Here is a 27,029-nt window from a genome sequence, read left to right as displayed (position 1 = left end):
CGTCCCTCCGCAGGCTCCGCGGGCGGAGCTCGCTGGGGCGGACGGGACCCGCCGCCACGGCTCGGGCTCCCCGAGGGTGGGACGGGACGGGCGGGGCCCGGGGCCGGGTGCCACCTGCCCCCTCCCGGCGCGGCTCCCGCCCGGCACACTCCACCCACCCGCGGATATTGGGCGCCCTGGACGGGCCGCCGGCATTTCGGCGGTGGGCGGGCGGCCCGAGGAGGTGTCCCGGTGTGTCCCGTGGCCATGTCGCGGGGCCCCGCCGCGGCCGTGCGGCTGCTGGCGCTGCTGGTGAGTCGTGGGGATGGCGCGGGAGTCCCGGGACCGGGGCGGGGGTTGCTGTGCGGGACGAGGGGCGCGGGCGGCGGTACCGCCGCGGGGGGCTTGTGTGCCGCCCCCGGGGAGAGGTGTTCCCGTGGCGGTCTGGCAGCCTTCCCACCGCCGGCTGCCTGTGGCTAGGAAGGAGTTTTCTTCCGTTCTTTGGGAATTAGATAAAAGCCATCGCCGTTTGGCTGTCCGAAAGCAAGCGGAGGTAGAAATTCCCGACAGGAACGGTATCTGGGATGGGTGGGGTTGCTGAGGCGCTGGGAGGAACAGGAACACAGTGAAAGAACACATTGTTGCCGTCTTCGTATTCAGCATGTTATCTCTACTAATAATTGCAGTAGCCTTTTAACGGAATAGTGCCAGGAGGGAAAACGAATCAAAAAGTATGGAAGTCTTTATCGCCTTAGAGAATTACAATCTTAATAATCTGAGACACTTCAGACTTTCTTTCTCTTCCTCCTCCCCACCCTGTTTTTCAGCCATCAGCCTTTAGACCTTCTATCCTGTGAAATACTTTTTCAGGCTAAAAACGAGGGCTGTCTAACTGAGACCAAAACACCTGGTTTGTTGGATCTGGACTGATGGTTTCTAGGTGTTTCTAGCTGGTTTGCAGTAAGCTCTGTGACGTATCTGCGGCATTTTCTTTTGCTTTTCACCTCTCCAGGCTGGCAGAATGCCTGCGGAAGTCGGCCTGCCATCACTCAGACAAAGGTGAGGGTGGAGGAGGCCAGGCCCTGGGCTGTGCCCCAAGCTGCCGAGCAGCTGAGCAAGCATCAGCAATGGCTTGTTGCATGGTGAGGGTGGAAGGTGTTGAGGATTGGGACCTCGCTCCCTGAGCTTGAGATCCTGCAAAATCACATTTGTTTTCTGGAGAACTGTTGTCTGATAACTTTGATATAGACATGTGGTTGTCCATAAGTCAGGTAGCAACAGTTAACCCTGTTTTTTACAGCAAGCTGGGAGTTATGGTTTGGTTGGAAAATGTTTTACTCTCATATTGTCCAAAAGAACAATGGAAAACATGTGGAGTGCTACCTCTGCAAAAGTTTTCACGGATTCTTTGTGTAATACCTGAAGCCACACTATCATCCATTTTAGTGGACTTGCACTAGCTCAGGATGCTGTTAGTTTTGCCTGAAGAAAATTGTTTTTCTCAATCCTCATCATCTTCAGTCTCAACTAAAGCTGAGTGTACTGAAAGTCAACTCAGTTTAATACCTAAAAACCTCATTGTCAGATAGAACATTAAAGTGAATAAGGCTGCCTTGGTTGGTTGTTCAGAAGAGAGAGGCACTGCTGGGTTTTGCACTTTTGTTTTTTTGGTTTACTTTTTCCTAATCTGGCCAGAGCCATTCATGTGGCAGAAAGTCAAGTTGCTTCTTTGAGAGTTCCAGATTAGGGTCATTTATTTCTTAGGAATCTTAAGAAACTACTGAAATAAAATACTAAAACTAGTGTCTTCTCTAAGCATCTTCTACCTTAGACACAGTAGGAATGGTAAGTTCTTCCTCTCCTGGTTTTTCCTGGAAGTATCTCTCGGTGCTCCCTCCCTGCCTGCAGGCTGCATCCCTGTGTCATCATTCCCGGGTACCTCGCAGAGGTCACAGCAGATTTCCCCAGGTCCCTGCCTCTGACCGTTTTCCAGGGACTTTGGGGTGTGCCCAATGGTAATGCACCCATAGGGTTGGGCTTGACTTGGTGCATGTCCAGGGCACACACCCAGAGCCATGGGCCTGCCGGGCGGGCATGGCTATCAAGGATTATTGGACTGGGAAGTTTCTCAGTCATTTCTAAAGAGGGTGGACGTCATGTCTTCAAGAGAAGAAATCTTAGAACACTTCCTGCATTTGAGTGAAAGAAGAGTTGACAGAGATGTATGAATCTTACTATGGGAGTAGCAAAATTTACTTATTCTCCGAACTGTACTTGGTTGATGTTTGGGATGTTAGATGTAGCCTGGGTATGATGAAATTCAAGCTGAGTACATTAGATCACTACTGAAATGTCAGAGCCAGTAGCAGTTAATTTTCAGAAGTCATAGAAACAAGTTAAATAAAAAATACCACAACGTGATAGTTTTACAGAGAGCAAAGGTGAGCTAATTCAAAGCAGCCCAGCTTCTATTACCAGTAACGTGTTGAAACGTGGTAAAAGTTATTTACCATGTTTCAGTGTATTGATTCAACATTTTAATATTGTTCCAAAAAGTGGGGGAAACAAGCTATGGTGAGGTCTTAAAGCAGCTGAGAAATTCACAAGATCTGGTATTTTATCCATCCTGTTGAATTAAAGTGGTGTGTTATTTTTGATACCAGACTTCAGAATACAGTGAATCTGTCCAGGAGAGAGTAGAGGAAAGTGAAAAAATGCAATCTGAAGTCACAAAATTCTGTTGTCTAATTTTTGAAGGAAAATTAAAGAACTGAGAAAATACAGTGAGTAAGATGTAAGTTTGCAAATACATGAAAGGTTATTATGAAGAAAAGGGAATTGCTGTAAAGTGTTGGCATCTCAATATAGGTGTTTGAGTTTCTGTTATGGTAAATGGAGATGCAGTGGATGCTGAGTGCACATGTTTAGTTGGATCAAATTGTGCTTTCGAAGCAAATCTCCAGAGTGTGAATCGTATCTCTCCTGGGTGGAAACCATGTTGGGAGGTGCATCAATCTGCTCGTGGATGTTTGTTCTGTGGGATCAGGCTAATTCTATTCTGAAGGAAATCCACAGGCTGTGGAAGGGAAAACACAGGTTGTGTGCTGTTGGGATCTCAGTGTCAACTACTTTGATCTACAGATCCTCCCATGCTGGGCTTACAAACTAGACATACTTACAGTCAGTAGAATCCAGAGAGAAATAAATATGAGCTGGTGTGGGGACAAGTTGAACTGCACTCTGATCTCTTTGTATTGGCTGATTGTATTTCTGCTGATTATCACAGAAGTTTAGGCACTTAGCTGTTATTTATACACATAAATTTGTGTGCCTTACTCTGAAACTGAATCTCATGCAAGCAGCAATATGGTCAACTTGCAAAGAGCTAAAAATTAGGATAATACAATGAACTTAAAAATTAACTAAGGCTTTCCATCTGTAAGACTATGTAGGCGTCACCTTAGGTTAGTGAGGCTGAGGGACCTCCATCACTCATTTTTAAGAATAAGGTAAGCAGTTGTCAGGAAACATTTGGGTGTACTTTATCTTGCAGCATGGCCAGGAGATGTACTACTAGATAACCTTGGATGGTCCCCCTTGCTTGCTTCTCTAAGTTCTTCACTTGTCCATCATCTTCAGCACCAAACTGACTCACGGGGGGTACAAGCTCCAAATCTCCCAACACGCAGCATACAGGAAAGTCCACATTTCTAGGAATTACAGTTTCATGGTGTAGTGAATACAGACACATACCTTCTTGGTTGCTCAGTCTTTATATCTTTACAGTTTAAGCTGTATGTTGAAAATCTGTCCTTCAGTCACTTCCTGACTATTCATGAACAGGAATTTGGGCAAGAGCAGCCTTGCACCTCCTATACACAGCAGTCACTCCCTTCTTTCCCATGGCCTCTTGCTGATTCCTGCTGCTATCCTGCAGTATTTCATTCCAATTTTGATACTTCAGGCCTCATTTTTTCCACCTTGTGTTTTGCAACCATCCAGTTTTCTTCTGACAATGCATTCTCAGCTCCATCATCAACAGGTGTCATCAGTGGATGTCTGGGTTTTGTGCCAAGGCTATGATCCTCAACAAATGACAGACAGAGCTTTCCTACTCTTACTAAGCCATTTAACAGAAGGCAGCTATGGGATATTATAAAAAAGGGGGAAATTTGGAATTTAGCACCTGTTGAATATGTGACATTTCACTTGTCCTTGAAGAAAATGTCACTGAAAAGTGCTTTTTTCCTATCTAAAATTTTTGGAACCTTTAAAAATTTTCAATAAAAATGCAGGATCCCTTTATATATTTGTTCCACATTTATTTATGCATCTTGTAAATAAAATTACCATTCTTAAACATTTTTTGTAGGTATCTTGTAAGTCCCTTATGAGGCTCCATGTGGACTATAGATTGAAAAGTGCGAGAGCAAAAGTATTTTTTACTATCTTAGCATTGAGCTGTAAAGTTTCGAGGCCATTTGCTACTGTGTAAACAAACTGATTTTTACTTTTACTTGTCTTAATGAAAGACTTTCTGTCTGTAAGGACTGATGGAATTTTCTACACTTTCTTGATATGTATCTCAGTGGAAGATCTGCTTATTCTTGAACTTCAGCCTATTCCAACACCCAACCACACCTTCCAAAAGAGTTGTAGCTTCTGTTGGAATATCTTGACTATAAAGCAAAATTCTCCTGTCACTCTTGCTGGTATAATCTCATTATTAATAAAAGTAAATTTTGAAAATCCATACAATTAATAAAACAAAATAAGACTAAGAATATTTGTGAAAATAACTTGGTATAAGGTTTAAGATCCTGTAGCCTTCATGATGCATATCCATTAGAGAACTTACTGTTTGCTAATTTTTTGTCTTCAGCATTGGGAAAATTATCATTTGAAAGAGTTTTGTTGTGCAAGTTGAAACAGAATTCTGCTGTATTGCTCAACACAGTCCACTGCATTGTGTGGGGAAGAGATAACATCTTTTTTAAAGAAAAGAAGCTGTCATCGATTCAGTAATCAAGGCTGAGTCAGAGGGAGGAATAGGCAGAACTCGGTGAACAGACTAGAAACCAGTGGAGAATATAAAGAAATACTCCTTGACTTATTTGGATAGAAACTCACCTTTTCTGAGCCTGCTTTACCTTAGCAGTGGTATGCCTAAAAAATAATCAGTAGGTAGTAATACTTTTGAGAATAATAGCAGTATTCTCTACCTATACAGAGCACAAAAGCTTGATTTGTAGATTTCCTCTTCTGTAATAGCCTGCATTTAGTTGGTGCTGTTTCCCGACACCTTCATTTTTTGCAGTTTGAGGAGTGTTGGTACTTGCAGAGTCTTTGGTGCCTGGAGAGTGGACATAAACATGGGGTCTCTGATAATTTGGCTGCAGCTCCAATTCCTTAAAGCTGGGATTTGGCACCTAACTGAGGCATTTAAGGGCATGGCATAGCTGTCCTGGGCTGTCCCAGTGCACATAGAGATGGGCAGATGCAATACTGAACGTTGGCATGTAAGGTTGTCAGAGCAAGCGTGGTTTGCTTGCCTCTGTCATGTTTAAATAAGTGATGCATGTATACCATTTATCCTCCCAGCGTGGTGCTAAGTCGTGTACAACTCAGCAGTTGTTTTGATTAGTCCTTGCCTTTAAATATTATTTCTCCTGTTTTGTTCTCTGATGTGATTGGTAACCCGCCACGGCCTCAAATCCGTGGTTTACCCAGAAGAGGGAGCTGCTCCAGAGTGCTGCTGTCAACCAGCACTTGCTTCAATCAATAGCAAATTCTCAGCAGTTTGAAATAATGAAGTGTTATGTAGCACTAAGAAATGGGTGTTCGAAAACTGCTATAAAATCTGCATTTATTAGGAAAAAAAATACTCATTTCTTATAATCTGTTCCATGATGGAAGAAAAGTGCAAAATTAATAATTATTTTATTATAGTATGCATTTTTAATGTCAGTGGTTATGGATGAATTTTTCAGAAGCTGTTATGGGTAAATAATAAATATTAATTTACAGAGGTCAGAAACCTTTTCCTTATGGCTTTGCTGTTCTTATGAGGGAGGTCATGTCAGTTAAGTTTTAGTACTGCTAAAGTGACATAGAATTAATAATTATTATCATCGTTTCCATTGCAGATATGTTTGAATTGTGGAAATGGACTCTATGTGAAGGTAGGATACAATGGAAAACTTTTCATTTATCTGTACCTTAAGAAATGTTCTCTGAGCAAAGTGACAAAGCCATGCCTTACTTCAGTTGAAAAATATCTTGAATTTTGCCATTTTCTGAAATGTAAAAGCTGTGTAATGGATAAAGAAATGAAAGCTGAAATTAAGTGAATAGACTCCTACATCGATCACACTAAGTGACATTGAATTTTGACTAAACTTCTCCTAAAATATTAAGTTTGTAGATAACATTTTGAAGTCTGTAAGTGAAAACAGCCACTATTTTATTGCATACATTAATTAGAAACGTTTCCAGATGTTAATTGGAAGTCAATAAAGGCAGTAGAGACTAAACTGGACAGAAGGATGACGGGTTTCATGCAGAGTGAGAGTGAGGGGTAGTTGAGCAAGGATGGCAGAGGCATTGGGTGAGTTGTACTGAGGCCTGGTATTTCACATATTCTGTTTCAGAGAGAAGTTTGAGTACAAGGCAGTATTAGTGGGGTGGTAAACACGGTGATAAAGAGAAATGGTGGTTCAGAACAGCTTTAGTGCCAGAATTTTTCCCACATCTGGTGACAAGCATGGAAATCTTCCTGATCAGAGTTATTTTCACCAACCCCTGGTCATGGAAACTTACTCATATATTTAAAGCTTACCTGCTTCTTCTTGATGAAAAGATTAGTGTAGTTTTCCTCTTCAAACAACTCAGGGAGCTCTTAGGTTGTAACTGATGCTGCTCCACGATTTTGAAGTCACTAGCTATTGAAAGAGCAAAAGCTATTCAGAAGTCTGGTGAATAGTGAAGTAGCAATAAGCATTTATCTGAAATGGCTAAATGTAATGCTGACATTCAGTCTTGTTTCACAGGTCTATAATCGAAATGCCAGGAGTGGCATGTTGTCTCATCCCAACAGCCTAGTCAGGCAGAAGCGAGAATGGACAGTCCCTCCAGCCTTCATACGGGAGGAAGAGGACAATTCCTATAAGAATCCAATTGCTAGAGTAAGCCCCAAAAAGAGATTAATACAGAATATACCTAAAAGTAGAGATTAAAATATAAAATAAGGGTGCCCTAAACACATGCACAAATATTTCTTTAATTTAAGGACTGTTGGATGTCAGTTGAAGATTGCCACATTTCCTTCTGTCTCTTTCCTTCATCAGATGCATTACTTTTGAAGCCTGATTTGGCTCAGTCTCATCTTTTCCTAGCCCCAGTTTTCACTAAACTTTTGGGAATGCGATCTCATTGAGCTTTTTCACTCCACCACCCCTACTCAGTGTGGTTGAACTTGGCAAGTGGGTCCCAAATCTGCTGCTGGTTATTGGGCAGAATACATGATTATGTATGCCTAGTCTTTTGGGAAAGAGAGCTAAAAATAACCAAGGTGTTATCATTTGTGCAAGAGTGAAGTGCAGTTGGTTTGGCACCGGTGTTGAAACCTGGATGTGCCACACCTGTCACTTCGGCATATGAAGTAACTGCAGGTCGTAGCTGGCTGTTACCCACCACTGGTGCTGCCCCTTGATGGTGGTGCTGGCCCAATGCACATGTGCTTTTCCAGATGTTTTGGGTATTTTTTGACAGCAGAGAAAGGATGTAATCTCCAGTCTATGCAGCCTCTTCTACCTGTTCATCTCCAGGGCTGACTTTCGTCTTCCATCCTGTCACTTCTCCATTCTGGTCATATTCACCAGCTTACATCTGATCCTCTGGGTCATCTCCCTGCTCCAGATATTTCTCATCTCCCTGAACCAGATCCTCAGACAGAACATGCAGCTTTTCCTGCATTCATCTCAACATCTCCACAGTCAAAGGAGTGCAGTGAAATCTGTTTAATATTTATTTTTGTTTCTTCATTACAAAACAGCAAAAATATTTTGTTGCACTTTTATACATTGTTTTATTTACTGAGTGCTATTTAATCTGTTATATTCCTGCTAGATACATTCAGATCTTGAAGATACAGGGATAGTAGTAACTTACACTATATCTGGTCAAGGAGTAACAGAACCCCCTTATGGATTATTTGTTATCAATGGAAAGACTGGAGACCTGAACATAACGGGAAGGGTGGACAGAGAAAAGACTCCAGTGCTGCTTGTAAGTTGAAAATTAATTTTTTCCTTAGAGATGCCTTCCTGTTCATATTTTTACTTACTGTCTTCAGATGTGTTTGCTTGAAATATTTTTAATATTTCTGGATATTTGTGTGTGTATCCATGCTTCTATTCCTAAACATATATAATGTGCTTATATAATGTCTAGATTTTGTTATCTATACTATATGTATTTCTGTTTTGCGTATGTATTTATGTTTACAGTCACTCATTGGGTGTGCATATTGTTTCTGTTTGTGTTATTATCAGGTCAGAGGTCATGCGCTAGATAAGAATGGGGCAAAACTGGAAGAGCCAATAGATCTCCCAATTAAAGTTGTGGATATAAATGACAATTTTCCAGTGTTTTCACATGAAGTTTTTGTTGGTTCAATTGAAGAATTAAGTGAAACAGGTAACTTATTTTTAGATTTTTTTTTTTTCATTGAGCTTTTCCCAACACATGCAAGAGCACAGGTGAACATGCACTTCTCAGCAGTATATGTGCAGTAACAAGGGTACATTCCCTTGCTGGCTAAGCCAGGTTAACTATGTCTGAATGCAAGGTTTTATTCAGGACTAAGCAGTGTGGTTTGATTAAGGGAGTCCACCTAAAGGCAACAGAGAACAATATTTCCTCTTGTGAGGAAACACCTTTGGTTTGATATCAGAGCTACCACAAATCAAGAAACCAGAGTCCTCCAGCAGGAATTGCACAGAAAATGCAATCTGCCTTCTGGCTTAGCAATCACAGCCTGTTTGGGAGGGACTTCACTCTGCCATGCTCATCCAACAACCTGTTGTTTAATTGGTACATTGAATTCTGTGAGTTACAGATGTGTGGATACAATCTTTTTTCTTGGCTGGAGGATAAACTTTTAACGTGTATTTTTGGTTTTAGGAACGCTTCTTCAGCTGTATTTATTACATAAATAAAGTCAAGAGCATCAGACAATTGTGCAGTTCATCTAACAAAATTATTTATTTCTCACATTACAATAAAGGTATTTGCCAGTGCATGGTGGTATAAACAAGTACCGTGTTTTATCTGCTTCTTCCAGGTACAATTGTAATGAGGATAAATGCAACAGATGCAGATGAACCAAATAACTTAAATTCCAAGATTGCTTTCAGGATTGTTTCCCAAAGCCCTAGCACTGCTTTCAGTATGGATAAGAATACTGGCGAGGTTCGAGTAGCAAAAATAAATCTTGACAGAGAGGTAAAAATCCCTCCCATTTTTATGTTGTAAGCAGTGGTCTTCTGGTGCCTGTTGCATCACCCTCAGCTCAGCGTGCAGGGTGAAGAGCTGGCCCTCTTACCTTTCTTCAGCTCCCTGGGGATTAAAGCCTTGTCTGGTTGATGCATGTTTTTCAGGGGTTAGGGGAGGAGGTGATGGGATTGAGATTGTATTCCCCCCATCCCTTACCTAGCACAGCACCAGCCTGGTGGTTGTTGCTTTCTGTCCCTCCTGTGCAGTCAGGGCAGCAGTTACACAAAGCAAGGGGTCGTTTCTTTCTGCTGCAGAGCATATGGAAAGACAATGCAGACCCATCATCTGCAAAGCTGCTGATTGCACCTGGACTTTTGTAGCCTGCTATGCAAACCGAGGTGCAAAGATTTAAGGAAGGTGCTGCTGTGAAATGGCATTTGAAAGCCACATATTGCCAGCAATGTCACCTGTGCTTGCAGAGTTTTCCTTGGCCAGCAGATGGGGATGGGGATGTTAGCTCTGCGGCTCAGGGACACAACTCTGTCTCTAGCCCTGTCCTGACATGCAGATGTCACTAGTCCTGTCCCTATTTATGGCCACTGAAATTTTTTCTTTTGCCCCATAAGTACAGTCCAACTCTTTGTGGGGAAGATGCAAAAGTCCCGTATACTTTTCAAAGGCTCGGTTTTACTCCAGCAGAGTCTGTCAAGTTAGTCTGTGAGATGTACTTCTAGATAGAGAGGAATTCTAATAGACCATGAGAGATATTGCCAAAATGTAATAGAGATATTAGAGAAAAGGAAGAATTTTTAGCCTTGATTAAACACTTTTTTCTTATCGTGACAGACACAAAGTAGCTATTCTTTGGTGGTGGAAGCAAAAGACCGTGGTGGTGAAGTAGGTGGGAATGCTGCAACATGTTCTTTAGAAATCAAGATTTTGGATGTCAATGACAATCTGCCTGTTGTTGAAAGTCATGCAGTAAGTACATTTATCACAACTTTTGGCATGCATTCCTACACCTGCCAGTATCCTGTTGCTTAATACGACATTGTGCAAAATTTCTCGCACTGGTGAAATGGGGTAAATAATGACATCTTTTTAAAGAGTGTTTTTTGATTGAAGTTTGAAGGAAGCGTTGAAGAAAACAGAGCAAATGTGGAAATTATGAGAATAAAAGTATTTGACAAAGATGAAGAGTTTTCTGATAACTGGCTGGCAAACTTTACATTTGTTTCTGGCAACGAAGATGGGTTTTTCCGTATAGTGACAGATACCAAAACAAATGAAGGAATTTTGACTGTTGTAAAGGTTAGTATAGATTTTATGGATTCTTCTGTAAGTAATACAATAATTTATTCCATCTAAGTTGATACACACATTATGTATATTCAGTCAGCATTTAAAATGTACATTCACATGATGGACACTCCTCCTTTGCCATATTCTTTGTTATATATTCAGTAATTCCATGCAAATTAATATTTTTAACCAGCTTTTCCATTTTCATTCTATGTGATCTCAAATGTATCTAGTAGGGCAGAAGTTCCCAGACTTCTCTTGTCCTTTGGGCAACAGTGCTAACATTCTGTAAACTTGGTGATGTATACATATTTAAAGAAATAAAATTTCTTTATTTCCCCTGGCCACAGATAACATTGCAAGCAACACCTGAGCCGTGGGCTACAGACTGTTTTATGAATAATAAGAAATTGAAATTATGAAACTCTTTTCCATAAATGGAAACATGAATTTTACAAATTTCACTTTCCTTTAGTTCACAAAAACTGAAGATTTAAATAGCTTTTCTTTTTCTTCCTTTTTTTTTTCCTCCTTTTTCCTCCTCTTTTTTCCTCCTCTTTTTTCCTCCTCTTTTTTTCCTCCTCTTTTTTTCCTCCTCTTTTTTTCCTCCTCTTTTTTTCCTCCTCTTTTTTTCCTCCTCTTTTTTTCCTCCTCTTTTTTTCCTCCTCTTTTTTTCCTCCTCTTTTTTTCCTCCTCTTTTTCTCCTCTTTTTCCTCCTCTTTTTTCCTCCTCTTTTTTCCTCCTCTTTTTCCTCCTCTTTTTCCTCCTCTTTTTCCTCCTCTTTTTCCTCCTCTTTTCCTCCTCTTTTTCCTCCTCTTTTTCCTCCTCTTTTTCCTCCTCTTTTTCCTCCTCTTTTTCCTCCTCTTTTTCCTCCTCTTTCCTCTTTTTTCCTCCTCTTTTTTCCTCCTCTTTTTTCCTCCTCTTTTTTCCTCCTCTTTTTTCCTCCTCTTTTTTCCTCCTCTTTTTTCCTCCTCTTTTTTCCTCCTCTTTTTCCTCCTCTTTTTCCTCCTTTTTCCTCTCTTTTTCCTCTCTTTCCTCCTCTTTTTCCTCCTCTTTTTTCCTCCTCTTTTTCCTCCTTTTTTTTTCCTCTTTTTTTTTCCTCCTCTTTTTTTCCTCCTCTTTTTTTCCTCCTCTTTTTTTCCTCCTCTTTTTTTCCTCCTCTTTTTTTCCTCCTCTTTTTTCCTCCTCTTTTTTCCTCCTCTTTTTTCCTCCTCTTTTTTTTTTCTGCTTTGATTTCCTTATCTAAAAACCACTAATTGTAAAAAAAAAAGGTAATAGTTGATGGGCATTATTAAGTAAATTCATTGGTTAAAAAAAAAAAGAAAACAAAATATAAAATTGGAAAAGACAAATAATTGAGCAAGTACAGGCAGAAAATATGGCAGGACTCCTTACGTGTACCTTTAATTAGTTTTAATTCAATGATATAAAACCATACTTATGGTGTCATCCACTGAAAATAAGAGGAGAGTAACATGTTGTTTTTATTATTTTCTTTATTGCTCTAGGAGCTGGATTATGAAAAAATGCAGAGCCTAAATTTGGGCATTGTTGTTACAAACAAAGCAGAGTTCCACAAGTCAATTAAACGCAATTACAAAGCACAAACAATTCCAATCAAAATTAAGGTGATTAATGTGCAGGAAGGCCCTTTTTTCCCTGGTGGCACAAAAATTATTGGAGCAAGTGAGAAGCTGAAGATAAAACAGGTTATTGGACAGTATCAAGCCTATGATGAAGACACTGGAAAAATAGCAGAGCGCATTACGTAAGGATTTTTTTTTAGCCATCTTAACTGAGTATGTTAGAAATCACATCTTATTTTAAAAATGTGCATGTTGAACTGAAATAATTTCAAGGGCAATAATTCTCTACTAAGCATAATTCACACCTTAATCATTATCATCTTCTTCAGTATTCTATTATGCAATATTCTTTTGTTGTACATGATGAGACACGAATGTTTCAGCTGAAGTTGTACGTGCTTGCACGGTGTTTGTCATACCTGTGTACTTTCAAGAGTAGATTTACCCATCTAATTTCATTGTCTCCAGAAACATTGGGAAGAAATATGCAAAAACATCTATCAGTAGGACAGAAAGGGTGTACCCTAGATATGTCTGCATGTGCGCCGTTGGATTTTGAATCATAGCTCTTCAGCCAGAATGTTATTGAATCAGCACCGTGGCTTTTCCAAATGGGGTACTGCAGGGTTGCATAGCCCCTCTCTCCCATGCCTGTAGTACAGTGTCTCCAGGGTGGCTGATGCTCAGCTTTTGCTGAGAGCAGGGATGGAGGGGAAGACAGGGACCAGCAGTGCAGCTCCCTCTCCTTTCTGAATGTACTTTCTGTGACTTCTCCACACCTAAATCTCGACTTTATGGGGAAAAGCAGGTTTCAACATTCAGAGTAGATTTATAGTTGAAACCAATTACAGTGTCGGGAGCATCAGACCTCAGACCTAGGGATTTGATCTCTGCTTTAAATGAAGAGTAAGCATACTGTGAAGTTGCTTTTTTTGGTGATGTTTGTTTTCCTCATTATAACTGTGTACATCTTTATATATGATTTTGATCAGTTATATGAAAGGAAGAGATCCAGCAAACTGGATTACTATAGACTCAGTCACAGGTGAAATCCGACTCGCTAAAAATCTCGACTACGAATCACCTCATGTAGTAAATGGCACTTACACTATCACCATGTTGGGTGTAACTACTGGTAAGTTCAGAGGGTTTTCTTTTCACCTTAATTGGTTTGTTTGCCTTTCTACAGCAATAGTTGGTTTAGTCTGCCTATCTTTAAAGGTAGGCACCCAGTGCAGTTTCCCATAGGCTGTCTATTCAGAGAGACACGGGCAACTCATTACCATAGAATGGGTTCCCATGGTGCCTGTTTCTCCTCTTTGACTAGATGAAGGTGAATGTTTTGTAAAAGTTTTGGGAAGGTAAGTCTGATAGGAACATCCGTTGTCAAGGTGGAAATTGCCAATATCTCAGTATGCCAATTAGCAGACTTCACAGTCTCAACTTTTCTTGAATACTAAGCAAGAAAGAACTTCCCTGAACTTCCTGTGTATCTAATTGGAATTCTGCATTTATAATCTACATGTTACTGTGTAACCATACAGCAAATTTTTAAGTTAAAATAAATAACCAACTTGCCTTCAGAAGAACTTTGTCAATATTTTTGTTAACATTGGGAATGAAATACTGCTCTCATAAGTGCCACAGAGAGCTCTTTCAACTTGCTTCAGCAATGTTGGTGTTTTGGAAAATATTAGGGTTTTTTTATGTTAAGATTAAATTTTTTGCACTAATCAATTTAATTTTTCTTATTTTAAAATTACAGATGTTCCTAAGAAAACAGTCACTGGCACAGTTGTTATTCAAGTCCAAGATGAGAATGATAACTGCCCAATCATTGTGAACCCTGTGCAGACTGTGTGTTCAGATGCAAAATTAGTTGATGTTACAGCGAATGATTTGGACAGTTACCCAAACAGTGATCCCTTCAGCTTTACTGTCATTGATGAGCCAGAAGGGACAGCCAAAAAATGGATAATTGCATCCCGAAATGGTAAGAAGGTGTATTTTTTACTTTCAGTTCTTTGAAGTCCTAGTGTTGTAATTTATTAATTCCAGTCAAACTGACAGTTTGGCTGATTCAGACAAAAAAAAAAACAAACCTATATATGGAGTCATCGCTTGCATTGTGCTCCCTTCTCTCTAGAGGTTATAAAAGCACAGTCATGTTCTCTAGGGCATGTTGCCTTCCCTCAGCTGGACCATCTTTGCCTGGCTTGATGTCCCATATGTGGTAACCAGGATTTCATAGGTAATACTGGTATCAAGCTATCCCCATCTTCTCACAGAAAGCATGCAGTGATGGAGGATGCTTTTTGTTGAAACTGAGCTTGGAGGTGTGGTTGTGTTACTGGCTGCAGTTGCTCTAACTTACAAATAAATAAATCTGCCTGCACACTGGGCCTTGAAAAGGAGAAATACAGTGTAACCTGTCTAAAGATTGTCCAGCATGGTAGGAACAAAAGCAAGGCAGAAAGCGTAAATAATTTTAACAAGTATTTTGAAATTAAATGAGCATTTTCTTATATTTCCATTCATAGCAGCCTGAAAAATGCTCAAAGGAAATGCTTCAGGTAGATTGAAGGCACCAGAAAACATTTTTTTTTCTCCTCAAGCTCACTCTGCCCTCTGCAATCCTGCTGCACAACACTGCAAAGCAATTAGCAAAGCCATCCTAATGGCCAAGTTTAGGACCAAGAAAGAATCTTAGTTTTTGCCACCTTACTTGCAGCCAGACTAGCAGTAATTGTAGGGATCACAGCTTTTCCAAATAGGGTAGTGTTGGCAGCTGGGAACATCATCTGGCCATAGACAGCAAGCTGTCCATGAGCCAGCAGTGTGCCCTTGTGTCCAAGAAAGCCAATGGTATCCTGGGGTGCATTTGGGAGAGCATTGCCAGCAGGTCCAGGGAGGTCCTACAGGTCCTGCCCTTCTGCTCAGCTGTAGTGAAGCCACGTCTGGAGTGCTGTGTCCCATTCTGGGCTCCTTGGTGCAAGAGAGACGTGGAGCTCCTGGAGCAGTTCCAGCAGAGGGCAACAAAGGTGATTAAGGGACCGGAGCATCTCACAAGCAAGTGCTGAGAGATCTGGGCCCGTTCAGCCTCAAGAACAGACAACTGAGAGGGGCCCTCATCAGTGACTTTAAGTACTTGAAGGGAGGGTGTCAGGAGGGTGGGGCCAGGCTGTTCTTGGTGGTGCCAACCACCAGAACAAGAAGCAATTGGCAGACACTGATTCACAGGAAGTTCCACCTGAATATGAGGATATAACTTCTTTACTGTGTACTGGAACAGACTGCCCAGAGGGGTTGTGGAGTCTCCCTCCTTGGAGATATTCAAGAAGTGTCTGGACGCAGTTCTCTGCCATGTGCTTTGGGATGACTCTGCTTGAGCAAGGAGATTGGATCCAATGACCCACTGTGATTCCTTCCGTTGTTACCCCTTCTCTGATTCTGTGGTCTCCTGCCTAGTTGACATGACAGCCACAGGAGCAGGTGTTATGTTGGCTCCCTGGTCTCTGCCTGTGGCTACAACAAATTAATCCCCTAAAGATTGAAGCTGGTTTTTTTGTGAGTTCAGCCTTTATCTATCTGGATATTGTGGTTGATACTATATAGGAGATTGGACTTCCATAGTAAGTCTCAAGTGAAAACTTCAAAATTATGTGAGTCTGCAAGCAAGCATGACTGCTTTGTTACCAGCATGATTTACTTGATAAAAATAAAAGCAACTGTACTGTAGCAGCAGCTAATTAAACTTAATTCTATTGCATTGGCTAGAGGGGGTTTCTTGGGAGACTGAAGGGGTTTTTTTATTGAGTTTACAGGAGTAAATTTTCTCTCCACTCATTTCTTCCCTTCTCTTTTCCTTTAACCCCTCCCCTGGCCACTTATGCCTCAGGCACCAGCATACAGCTGGAACCACAAAACCTGAAGCCAGGCAGAACTGAAGTTCCCATCCTAATAAAGGATTTCCAAGGCCTCAGCTGTGCTGCATCGCAGTCTCTGCAGTTGACTGTTTGTGAGTGTACAGATGACGGCGTGTGCCAAGAGAAGTTTATTGGCACTAAGTCAGTGGGTCTGGGACCAGCAGCAGTTGCACTAATCATCTTGGCGTTTTTACTTTTGCTGCGTAAGTAATTGTTTCATGTTATCTCAGAAGTACTGTAAATATGGTCTGCAAGGCATCAGGAAAGAAATAGTCCAGTTCCCAAGTGTTATCATCTTGATATATTCTGTGTAAATTCGTAGTCTTGTGGGAAGTCATGACAGATCCCCAACTAAGTTTTGGTAATATCAGTGTTTCCACCTCAAAGGATTTCAAGCTGTGCATTTTAAAATTAATATGAATAACTTTAATATTTGTTTATGGTGCTGTAAATAACAGGTGAGGAAGCAGTGAGGAATCCTTCTGGTGTTCCCACATGTCCCCACGTGAGCCCTAACTCTTCCTACTCAAACCACAGTGCGTTCTCCACTCTTCTCTGTCACTGCAGGTCTGCTGCCTTGCTCAGAGTTAGCATGTGACATTGTTCTTTAGTGAGACAGAATAGAAGCTCAAAATAAGAGAAGAATAGTTGCAGTCAGGGCATGGCCTTATGCAACAGTGCTGCATTCAAACTCACAGTAATTGTGAGTTTAAATTGCTTGTGCTGGCAGCAATCTAACCATGATAAAACAAAGTTCATGCCACAGGAATAATATGCTTTGCTCCTCAAAGTAGGTTATTTTGAGTTCCCCAGGCAACGCTCTAAGCAAGTGAAAGGAGTGGTACGGTGGAATTTACATGATGCCATGTTTTTATCTGGTAGTAAAAGAACAGGAGGAGTTAGAAATGCTGAGGTTGTACAGTGATATCAGGGCTTGGGTTTGGTGTATGAGATCTTTGATAGAAGTATATCTACCTATATGTGTGGTCATCTGCAGGATTCAGGCCCTGACGTGTTAGTTATCAGTTTACTCTCTAGGAAACCGGCCTGCACATATGTTTCTAGCAAATGCCTTGAATGTTTGGGAACCTGTCTTCAGTCCTTGTCAGCCCTCGTACTGATCACTAGCTCATTAAAGATACATTTTAATATGGGAGCTGGCCATACTTATACTGGCTGTTAGTATGCTTGGGCCCTAAGAATCACATAGTTAATGGTAACCTTCTGTTTCCCTACAGTTATTCCACTATTACTGCTGCTGTGTCCTTGTGGCTTAGGAGCAAAGGGGTTTGGTGGAGCAAAGACATTTGCTGCAATACCAGACTACAGTGAAGCGATGCTGCGTCAGTGGAACAGCGAAGGAGCAGCTCCTGAGGAGAAGGCATGTATCCCTGATAGCATTTCTCTTTGATTTCTCTTCCAGTGTTCAGTTTGGCACTTGATGCCTCTTCCACATTGCAGGCTGATGTTTTAAAGCTCTACAGAAGATTTTAGCAACACATGAGCATTAATTAAAATTAACCCTCTGAGGCTTAGCGAAGGATGTGTGGAAGATGAATTCCACCAGCAGCTGTAGAAAAAGCAACCGTAGCACTTTCCATAGGGAAAGCAATCAAGCAAACTTTGATGGTATCTGAGCAGAAGACAGGACTGTGGGAAAAGCATCAAATCTATAGAGTGAAACATTTGCATTTGCAAACCTGGAATGTTCTTCACCCCTTTAGGGGCATGGTAAAGCAGAAAAAGAATGGATTATAAAGCTTAGCTTATTCTTGATGGTTTAAAGCTTAAGACTGTGTTTTAAATTAGTTCCCTGTGTATTTTCTAAAAGAGGAAATTCTTAATTAAGAAAGAGAAAGGCAGAAAAATTTATGAATCTGCAGAGGGAACAGTGAATGCCAAGAGAAGTTTGCCCTTTGTTGTTATGCTACAAAACAAAGTTTTCCAAGAAAGGGAATGACACTGACAAGCTTTTGCACAATAACAAAGAAACAGAGGGTGAAAGACTTTGATTTAGGCCCATTGCTCACACCAGATTCTTGTTAAAAGATAATTAACTGGGAAGCCAAACTTCTAAGAAAGAACAAAGGGGCAGCCTTTTTTTGGTGTTTTGTTTGTTTGTTGGGGTTTTTTTTTTACACTTTCAATTCTCTAAGTTTCAAGAAAACAGTGATCGGTAGAAACATTTCCATGATCCTACTTGGGAATACATTTGTGGAAGCTGCACCCTGTTTCAGGACGCCTTTTGCTCTTTGCAGCAACACGTATGAGTGCAAATTCAAACAAGTCATAAGATGGTACCCTCCCAGGTCCCACCCAGCCCCACTCAGGTTTGGTGAGTTCCTTGTGCTAGATGGCAAAGCTTTCATGTCACATCTTAATTTGTCTTATTTATGTAGCCAGTGCTGAGCTTTATTCCACCCACTGCACTGGGGAACTCGAGAGGAGCAACAACAGCAGCAGCAGCAGCAGGAGGAATGAGTGGAGGCGAAACTGTAACAGCAGCAGGCAGCTCTGTCTCTCACATGGGAGAGCACCACAACACTATTACCAAGGAAAGATGGGAAGAGCAAAGACGTCTTCTTTCCAATGCCGAGTATGGAGCTATGGCAGCTGGAGCAGCTGAAGGCATGGCAGGTGTGGAGGGCAAGACAGTGGTGTCTGGAGGAGGACTTGCAGTGGGAGCGGCAGGAGCTATGAATGAAGAATTCTTGAGAGACTACTTCAATGACGTAAGCATACGACCCGAAAATAACAGCATTTTGATATTTACACTTAGCATTGTGAAATTTTGTTCATTTTACTACAAGCACAGATGAGTAGATATGCGTGTGTAAACAGTCTAAATACAGTGCCCAATGTTGTGTGCATGTGGAGTTGGGGGCGGTAAGGATTTTTGGATTAACCCCTTGTGCAGGACTTAGAGCATGGCAATGCTCAGTCCTGTAGCACTGAGTGCTTTCAAGGTGTCCCACAAATAGACCTTCCTCTCAAGGAAGGTTCTTGGGAATGGGATACAGGAGCCCCTTGCCCAGAGAGAGACTAGGTGATCTAAATCTCAGGGACTTAGACTTAGGCATGTTAAACTGGCCTGTAGGGAGGCACCTGTGACTCATCATGAGTCAGAACTACACACTTTACAACGGAGCAGGTTTTGAAAAGATAAGCTGAAGATGTCATACCTCAAAGGGTGGGTCTGCCTCTTAAAAGTAGCTGATGAAGTAAGTGGTTCTGACTTGCCTGTTTGCCCAATAGCCTGGGAAAAAGGGCCATTCATCAAAAGCCTGTAAGGCACATGTTGCAATCTCTTTTCTACTTTTTTTTTTTATTTACTGACCTAACCATAGGCTGTTACTGCTCATTGCAACTACTCCTCTTTGTGCACATCGTTAGTCTTTTGGCTGGTGATCTCCTTATAGTGAAAGTTTCACTTCCATACCTGTACAAACACCTTCCAGCTGGCTGCTGATGTGGTTTTGCAGGGGAGTAGCTGTTCAGATTTGAATCACCACCTCAGGCTAGGGAAGGATTTGAGCTTTAGATACTTGTATGTCTTGGAGTGCTCTAGCTACTGGTCTTCTGGGTAACCAGACGCAACAGTAGCAATCTGCTTTCCTTCCAGTGTTTGTGCTTCCTAATATTAAGAGATACTTTAAGCATAGCTGCCTGATGAAGTCCTGCAGAAGGGAGATCATACTCAATACTCTCTACAACTTCTGTGAGGCTAAAATATCTCAGATTATAAGGATGTGAAAACAGACAAGTAACCAAACCAGATAGTTTCAGACGTGTGCTGATTTTTTGTAGCAGAATCTTGGCTCATGTGCCTACTCCCAGGATCAAGTGGAAATAAACATACAGAGTCAGTTTGGGTCTGGATATATACCACATTATACCAATGCCTGAGCTAATATGAACTCTAGAACATAAAATGTGGCAGCCATATTACATAAACCAACCATATTACATAAAGCTGGTTCAGCAGGCCCAGAGGGTTTGGCTCCTTTTACTTCTGGAACTGGAGCTGGCACAAGCATGTACTCAGATATCTGTGCTAGCACTACAGCAGCTCCATTGCAGACACTGCTTTCAGACTGAGCTGGCTCTATAAGCACTCATGAGCCCTCCGTGTTGCCAAGTGTCCTGCATAGAGTCTAAGAATTTACATGATGGACTATGTATCCATACTTACCATAGTTACCAATCCATTCAATTTTTTGATTTGTTTGCTGTTGGGCATCTTGGGTGTGATTCTGGAGGCTGTGCTAGTGCAAAGGTCCATGGTAGGTGAGAACATGTCAGCATGTACTCATTAAATGTTTGTTTAAATGTTAGGATACTCTCAGGCATGTTATCGGGATTCTTACACAAACACCTAGTTAGAGGTGAAGTTCATTCACTAGCCTAAGTTAAAACAATCTCTTTGTGAATATGGAGCAGTATCACAAACGGCACAAACTACTGGAAGGAACAGCAGCAGGTGGTGATAGTGTCCAAGGTTTTCAATTTCATCTCAGATTTTTCTTCTCGTCAAGTTCAGACCAACTTCAAAAAAGCAAAAAACCCTTTTAGGTATGGCCCTCACTTGGTTGACAGTTTCTGTGGGTTCAGTTAAATTTTTTATTTCAACATTTTAACCAAGCATTCCTAATTTTTCAAAATTATTACGTATAGAGCTGAATTAACTTTTGCTTTTGATGAACTTTTGTTTGCGTTTGTTTTCTGTCTGTAGAAAGCTGTCTCTTTTGCGGATGAAGATGAAGCACAAGCTGCAAAAGACTGTCTCCTGGTTTATTCCCAGGGAGAATCAGGCTCCCCCCACGGCTCCGTCGGCTGCTGCAGCTTTATTGAAGGGGATCTTGATGACCATTTCCTTGATGATTTAGGAGACAAATTTAAGACTCTAGCAGAAATATGCATGGGCAGACAGATCAACATGAAAGATGGTGGCTCCAGGAACGAATCAGGTTTCGGTCTTAATGACACAAAGTCACAGTTTTTAGATCAGCAAAATGCTTCCAGCTCTGAACAAGCCTTTACCCTGGGCAGTCATTTCCAGCCTGCCCCGCCAGTGCACGCAGGCAGCGGCACAGGAGAAGACACCCTGACCAAGGAAGTGGTCACAGAAACAACCTTTTCAGCCCGTTCTGGCCAGCACAATGCCCGGCCCCTTCCCACAGCCCACACGGAGACCAATGTCAGCGTGATGGAAACATCCTATTCTGCGGGGGCTCCTGCCCGCTCTGCTGGTGTCTTTCTAGACCCCCAGTTTAAGGAGAATGTAGTGGTGACAGAGAGAGTGCTGGCACCTGCATCGAGCATTCAGGGTATGGTGAAAATCCCTGATTTGCCACATGGAAGTAATGTGGTGGTTACAGAGAGGATGGTGAAGTCGGCAGGTGCAGGGCCAGGAATCCTGGCAGTTCAGGATCTTCCCGACTCCAAGTACGTCGTGGTGAGGGAGCGAGAGAGGGTGCTTGTGCCTGCTGGAGAGCAGGGCTCGCTCAGCTTCCCCACTCCGGCAGAGGAACGTGGCATGGTGGTGAATGAAAGGGTGGTGACAGCCTCGGGGCTGCAGAGCAAAGCCGGACAGGCCGCAGGTGCCAGCTTAGGAAGGCAAGAGCATGTGTTGCTTACAGACTCCCCACTTAACCTGATGGGCTCCGACTTCGAAGGGCCCTCTCCTGCCAGTGCCACACTGAACAAGTCTTCCAGGGTCACCAAGTACAGCACGGTGCAGTACACCCGCTCGTAGCTTGGCTCCCCGCAGGGGTAGCAGTGTCCGGCACCCTTGTGTCTGTATGCATCTCCCTTCAGGATTTTCCATGAGATCTGAATTTGCTGGAGCTTCCAGAATGACATGTACTCACGTGCACTAGTTTGTATAAATTTGGATTATATGACCAGGAAGCAAGTAAGGAAATCTGCTGTTACTATTATGTAACATTGGCAGCAATGCTTCTGAAGTGGGAAGATGTGGGAAATATATTTTTTTTTCTTGTTTGCTATATTTATAATTGCTTTTTATTATTCAGTTAGTGTAATAATACCACATTACCAGAGCTGCGTAATTATGGAAAACCATGGAAAAAAATCTCAAATCTAGTGATGGATAGTAGCACGCAAAGCACAAGTTAGGTTTCTGAACTGCTCTTGAGTGTATCTGCTGAAGTCCTCCCATGAGGAGAATCAATTTCTCATTTTGTGTTTGCCACCTATTACCTTGTGGGCGAGGGCAGCTCCTTCTGAGCTGCAGATCTCTGTGCCTTGGTGACTTGCTCAGAAATCTCTCTTCCCTGAGAAGCCCAGGCCACAGACGTCAGTACATCTTCAGGGCAGTGGTGTTTTCATCTCCTAAGGGGATGTCACAACTTCAGGTTATCAGCATCTGTAACTTAAGCAACCAATACTTGCACATTAGCACAGGGGTTAGAGACAGCAAAAAAGCTGAGCTCTGCAATTTTTTTTGTCACCTCAGTGTAAGAATTCTATTACTTGATGTAGGTCTGCACTGACATGGACAAGTAAGCATTTGCATCATGTACATCTTTCACTGGCTCGTAATTGATCCTTTATTTAACATATGAGGAACAGCTAAAACCTTACCTTTAGAGGCAGAGATTGAGACAGAGGCTTTGCTAGCAAAGTTTATGGCCCTTAGACATCTGTAGGATCTTATTTACAAGGGCAGTTAGGTATTTGCAATTCTGTCTGTGAACTCACAGATACAGAAATGTAGCCTGGTATGTGTGAGGTTCCACTGGTTCCATTACAAGTACTCAGGTGGCCTTCATAGTGCTGTGTAATGGCAGCTTTACTTGGCACTGACAAGAGAAAGCTCCATTTAGGTCTGCAACACTTGAAATTACTTTCCTTTCCTTGAAGTTTATGTGGTAAAAGCAGAAGAGAGTACTGCACTGTTTGGCAGTATGTATATATGCAGATGTAAATATTTTTAAGCTGTTTGAAACATTTTAAAGTTAATTTTTTTAAGGAAAATCTGTCATACACTGCTCATGTTTTCTCAGAGTAGATCAGGTATTGGTACTGTGTTTATCTCATACCTGTGAAATCAGCAAGCTGGTCATATGGTACTGCAAAGCCTGTGGATCTGCAGAGCTTTCAGGTTGTTTCCTGGAGTCTTCCTGCAGCTGTAGTGTTATGTTTTCCACTGATATGTCTTGCCTTTGACTAGAAATGCTTTCAGTGTGTTTGATTTTACAAATAATGATGTAAAAGTCGCTTCAAAAACATAAACACATAAACTAGGAACCATGGCCATGCTCAACATGACAGATGTGCCATTGTATTTAGTAGAGTAGTATTTCCAAACAAATTAAACTACTTGCTTGCTTGTACCTGTTGGTTATTTATCTCTTACACTTCATTTTTAAAATATGTATATTTACTTCCAAGCAAGCCTGTGATTCTAAATGGTCACTGCTTTCCTGACTTTCTAATGGAATATCTCTGTGGGTTTATGCAATCTTAAAATACAGGATGCTACTGTATTTTCTAATTCTTCATTCAGACAGCTACCCCAGTTAGAACACTGACTTTCCTCCTGCAAATAAAGAGTTTAAAGATAGAATGAGGACTGGGATTTCCCAAACAGCCTGAAGGAATATATGAAAGATGCAGATATGAAAAAAGTTGGTGTCCTGCTAATTTAGAGATTCTGAAAAAACTGTGAATTCTGCCTTCTGGTTAGGTAGACTAAAGTCTGTAATGATGCAAGACAACAGCATTCCAGACACAGATTTACTGGGTTTTGAGTCAAACTCTTCTAATCAGTTTATACTTCCAGACAACATGGCATAAAATATTGTCTCGGTTTTGTAGTCACTAAAACATGCAGTTGTTAACATCCAGAAGAAGATGTAAGAGTCAGGACTGTTTCACAGAAATCCGGGCTTCCCTGTGTATTGTTTATATATAAACTTTTATCACAGATCTGCTTGTGCTGTGAAGAGTCTGTTCGAATAGATTCATTAGGAGTGAGTCTCCATTATTTCACTTAGTCTCGTACCAAGGCTTCAGATGCTATCAGCATGTGCTAATGTTGGCAGAACATGCATCAGATTAAGTCACTTCTAATGGAACTGTGTTTTGTAAATGATGGTGAGTGGTGGGAGGAATGTACAGGCCCAAATTAATGGAAGTGCCTGGTTAGCATCTTACTACTAGATAACCCTGAGAGGGGGACTAGCCCTAGACACTTATCTTTGTGAAGAGGCCTTGTTCTGACTTCAAAAGGAAAAACAAGGTCTGTAATTTTCTTATCTAAGAAAAATAGAGCACAGTTATGCTGAAATACCAGCATGACAGGGATTATATCCATGCTGCTCTTCTGTGATTTATCTTAACTGTGACTCCCTGCTAAGTATGTTGGACTCCATAAATATGAACCAGCCTGCCACAACAAGGATGCAGCATGTATCCTGTGTACCCACAAGGAAGTATTTCCTGTGCCATCCCTCAGTGTATACTTGGAGCCAGGCTAGACTTCGCAATACAGGGCAATCTCTTCCAGGCTCCATTCCTTCCTGGGAATTTGACCATAATGGTTAATGAAAGGCTTAGAGCCTGTCTGGGTTATCAGCAGTAAATCAGTTTTAAAAGAGAAAATAAATCAGCTGCTGTCCCTTGGAGAGTGATGGTAAGTGTTTATGGCCTTGAGGCATCCCAAAAATGCATCACACCCTCAGAGTGCACTGCAGTAGCATAGCTAGTGGCACTGGCTGTCTCTTCTGCTGTCTCCTTCTCCCTCCTAGTGGCCTTTGAGCTTCCCATGAACTCAAAGTGCAGTGGCAGTGACAGCCATCCATTCTTCCTGCCTTATGGGCAGGAAGGTTGGCCTCTGCCTGCTACTAGCACAGGCTTTCAAATACATTCCTCCTGACAAGCCAACTTAGGTGAAAATCAGGATGGGAGTAGAATCAAGCTCTCTTTGCATGTGAGGACACAAGGCTGGTCTGAAGAGTGTCCCCAGGGGCTCAGAGTGCCACTTGAGTGTGGATTTTGACCCCACATTGTAGCACACAAGCCAGGAAGAACAGCACCGAAGTGCTTAATGTCCTGTTGGTGCTCACCACGTCATGCAGAATTTGCCAGCACACCCTGGGCTGCAGGGCAGGCCCCAGCAGTACCTGGTTTTGTTGACATGGCAGGCAGAATGGCTCCAGTCCACCTGGGCCCATGAAGGCTTTGGCTCAGGGGCCATCCATGGAGGTGGCTGAGGGACCCACCTGGGCTGTGGCCTGGTGTGGGGGGCAGCACTGTGCCCTGTGGGGTTTAGAGGGGTCAGAGTATAGAAAAGGACTTGGGGGCTGGGGCTTTTCCTAACAGAATTTGAACCCACTGCTCTCCCAGTCCAGGATGCGTCACATGGGAATGATTGTCATGTTTCCTGCTCCACAGAGCACACCTACAGCTGAAGCACACACTCCATTACAAAAGCTGCAAATGATAGAATTTACATCATTCCAAGGCACAAGTGCATGGAAAAGCAAGGCATTGGGAGTCACTGAACACACAGAAGTGGCTTCCAGCCATGGGAAAAGCTGATCTCTGAGAGCCCTGGTGTGAAAACCCTCTTCCATAGGCATCCTCCAATGGTGACTGCTGGTGATGAGAAACTGGATGACAAGAACTCTTGGCATGAGCCAGAAGAGGCTTGATGTCGAGGGATAACGGGACAGCATTCACCTGAAGCAAAAGGATAAATAAGGAGTGTGACTGAGAAGAAACAGGGTGTTTGCCTTCCCTGCAGAAAGCCATCACTGAATAAAAAAACGATGTGGGGCAGGGCTCTAATTGCCAATAAGCCCCCAACCCTCTAGTGAGAGTCACTGCCAGAAAACAACTGCACAAATGTAGCTGCTGTGACACTTGAGCTGCACAAAATGGTTTCAGTCTCCATCTCCCAGTTTCTCCAAGTGGCCTCACCTCAGGAGCCATCACTAGAGGTGGACAGGCACCCGGGCACATCAGATTGCTCAGGACCCAGCTGAAAATTGCGCTTTTATGTAATTCTAAGCAACTTTTTTTACGTGCCAAATGGTGAAAGTTCCAACTTGTGTTAGCTAGCGAAGCCCATGGAGAGAGGGATTCACACGGTGCAGATGTTCCTGTTCCCTCTACTTACTTCATTAGTTTCTACTAGATACTGACACATGTACAAAGTGGTAGTAGCACTGGTTTAAAAATTGCCCTGAACCTCATTTCCTTGAGATACACAACAGAAAGTGTCTTCAGCCATATGGTGGGAATGCATCCAGAAGCTGTTGTGGTCATGTTGGGGAAAAAACACATAGCAAACAATTCTACTCTGTGCTGGGGAGTGGGAGGGTTTATAGTCCTCCCACCTCAGCTCCAAGCTGGTTTCTGACCTACGATTCAAATGTTTAATCACAATACTTCTCCTAGATCTGTTATCTCTAGCAAACAGAACTCAGAGATATCACCTCACAGTGATTAAGCAACAAATTGTGTTGATTCCCTGGCTAATGATTATCCAAGATCTTTGGAGAGTAACTGAAGTTTAAACCCTGGCGGAGAGCAGGAGTTTGAGTAGACAGCGTAGCTACCACTGAAACAGATGACAGGTCTCCATCAGGCCTTGAATCCAGCCTCTGGAAACAGCCAGCTACTGATGAGGATGGGGCACCTGGGAGAAGCTGTGGGACACAGGATGGTGGCAGACACTGAGCTGCTGGGAGTAGCTGAGTGGCAGTAACAT

General features: G+C 42.2%; 1 protein-coding gene across 1 annotated transcript; it reads left to right on the top strand.

Moving 5' to 3' along the window:
* The first annotated feature begins 203 nt into the window (after nt 1-203).
* Nucleotides 204-24,195, top strand: DSG2 (desmoglein 2). The gene is made up of 15 exons (XM_050319715.1): nt 204-291; nt 6,126-6,161; nt 7,029-7,163; nt 8,107-8,265; nt 8,532-8,676; nt 9,323-9,483; nt 10,321-10,455; nt 10,600-10,785; nt 12,285-12,544; nt 13,355-13,497; nt 14,128-14,355; nt 16,261-16,491; nt 17,527-17,673; nt 18,692-19,020; nt 21,021-24,195. Exons 1-15 carry the CDS (start codon nt 247-249, stop codon nt 22,041-22,043), a joined length of 3,363 nt encoding a protein of 1,120 aa, XP_050175672.1. The 5' UTR covers nt 204-246; the 3' UTR covers nt 22,044-24,195.
* The last annotated feature ends 2,834 nt before the right edge of the window (nt 24,196-27,029 follow it).

This window comes from Myiozetetes cayanensis, unplaced genomic scaffold (assembly GCF_022539395.1).
Source record: "Myiozetetes cayanensis isolate MyiCay16 unplaced genomic scaffold, myiCay2020 scf1, whole genome shotgun sequence".
NCBI lineage: Eukaryota > Metazoa > Chordata > Aves > Passeriformes > Tyrannidae > Myiozetetes > Myiozetetes cayanensis.
The sequence above is the reverse complement of the archived record's forward strand: the minus strand, read 5'-3'. Positions and strand labels throughout refer to the sequence as shown.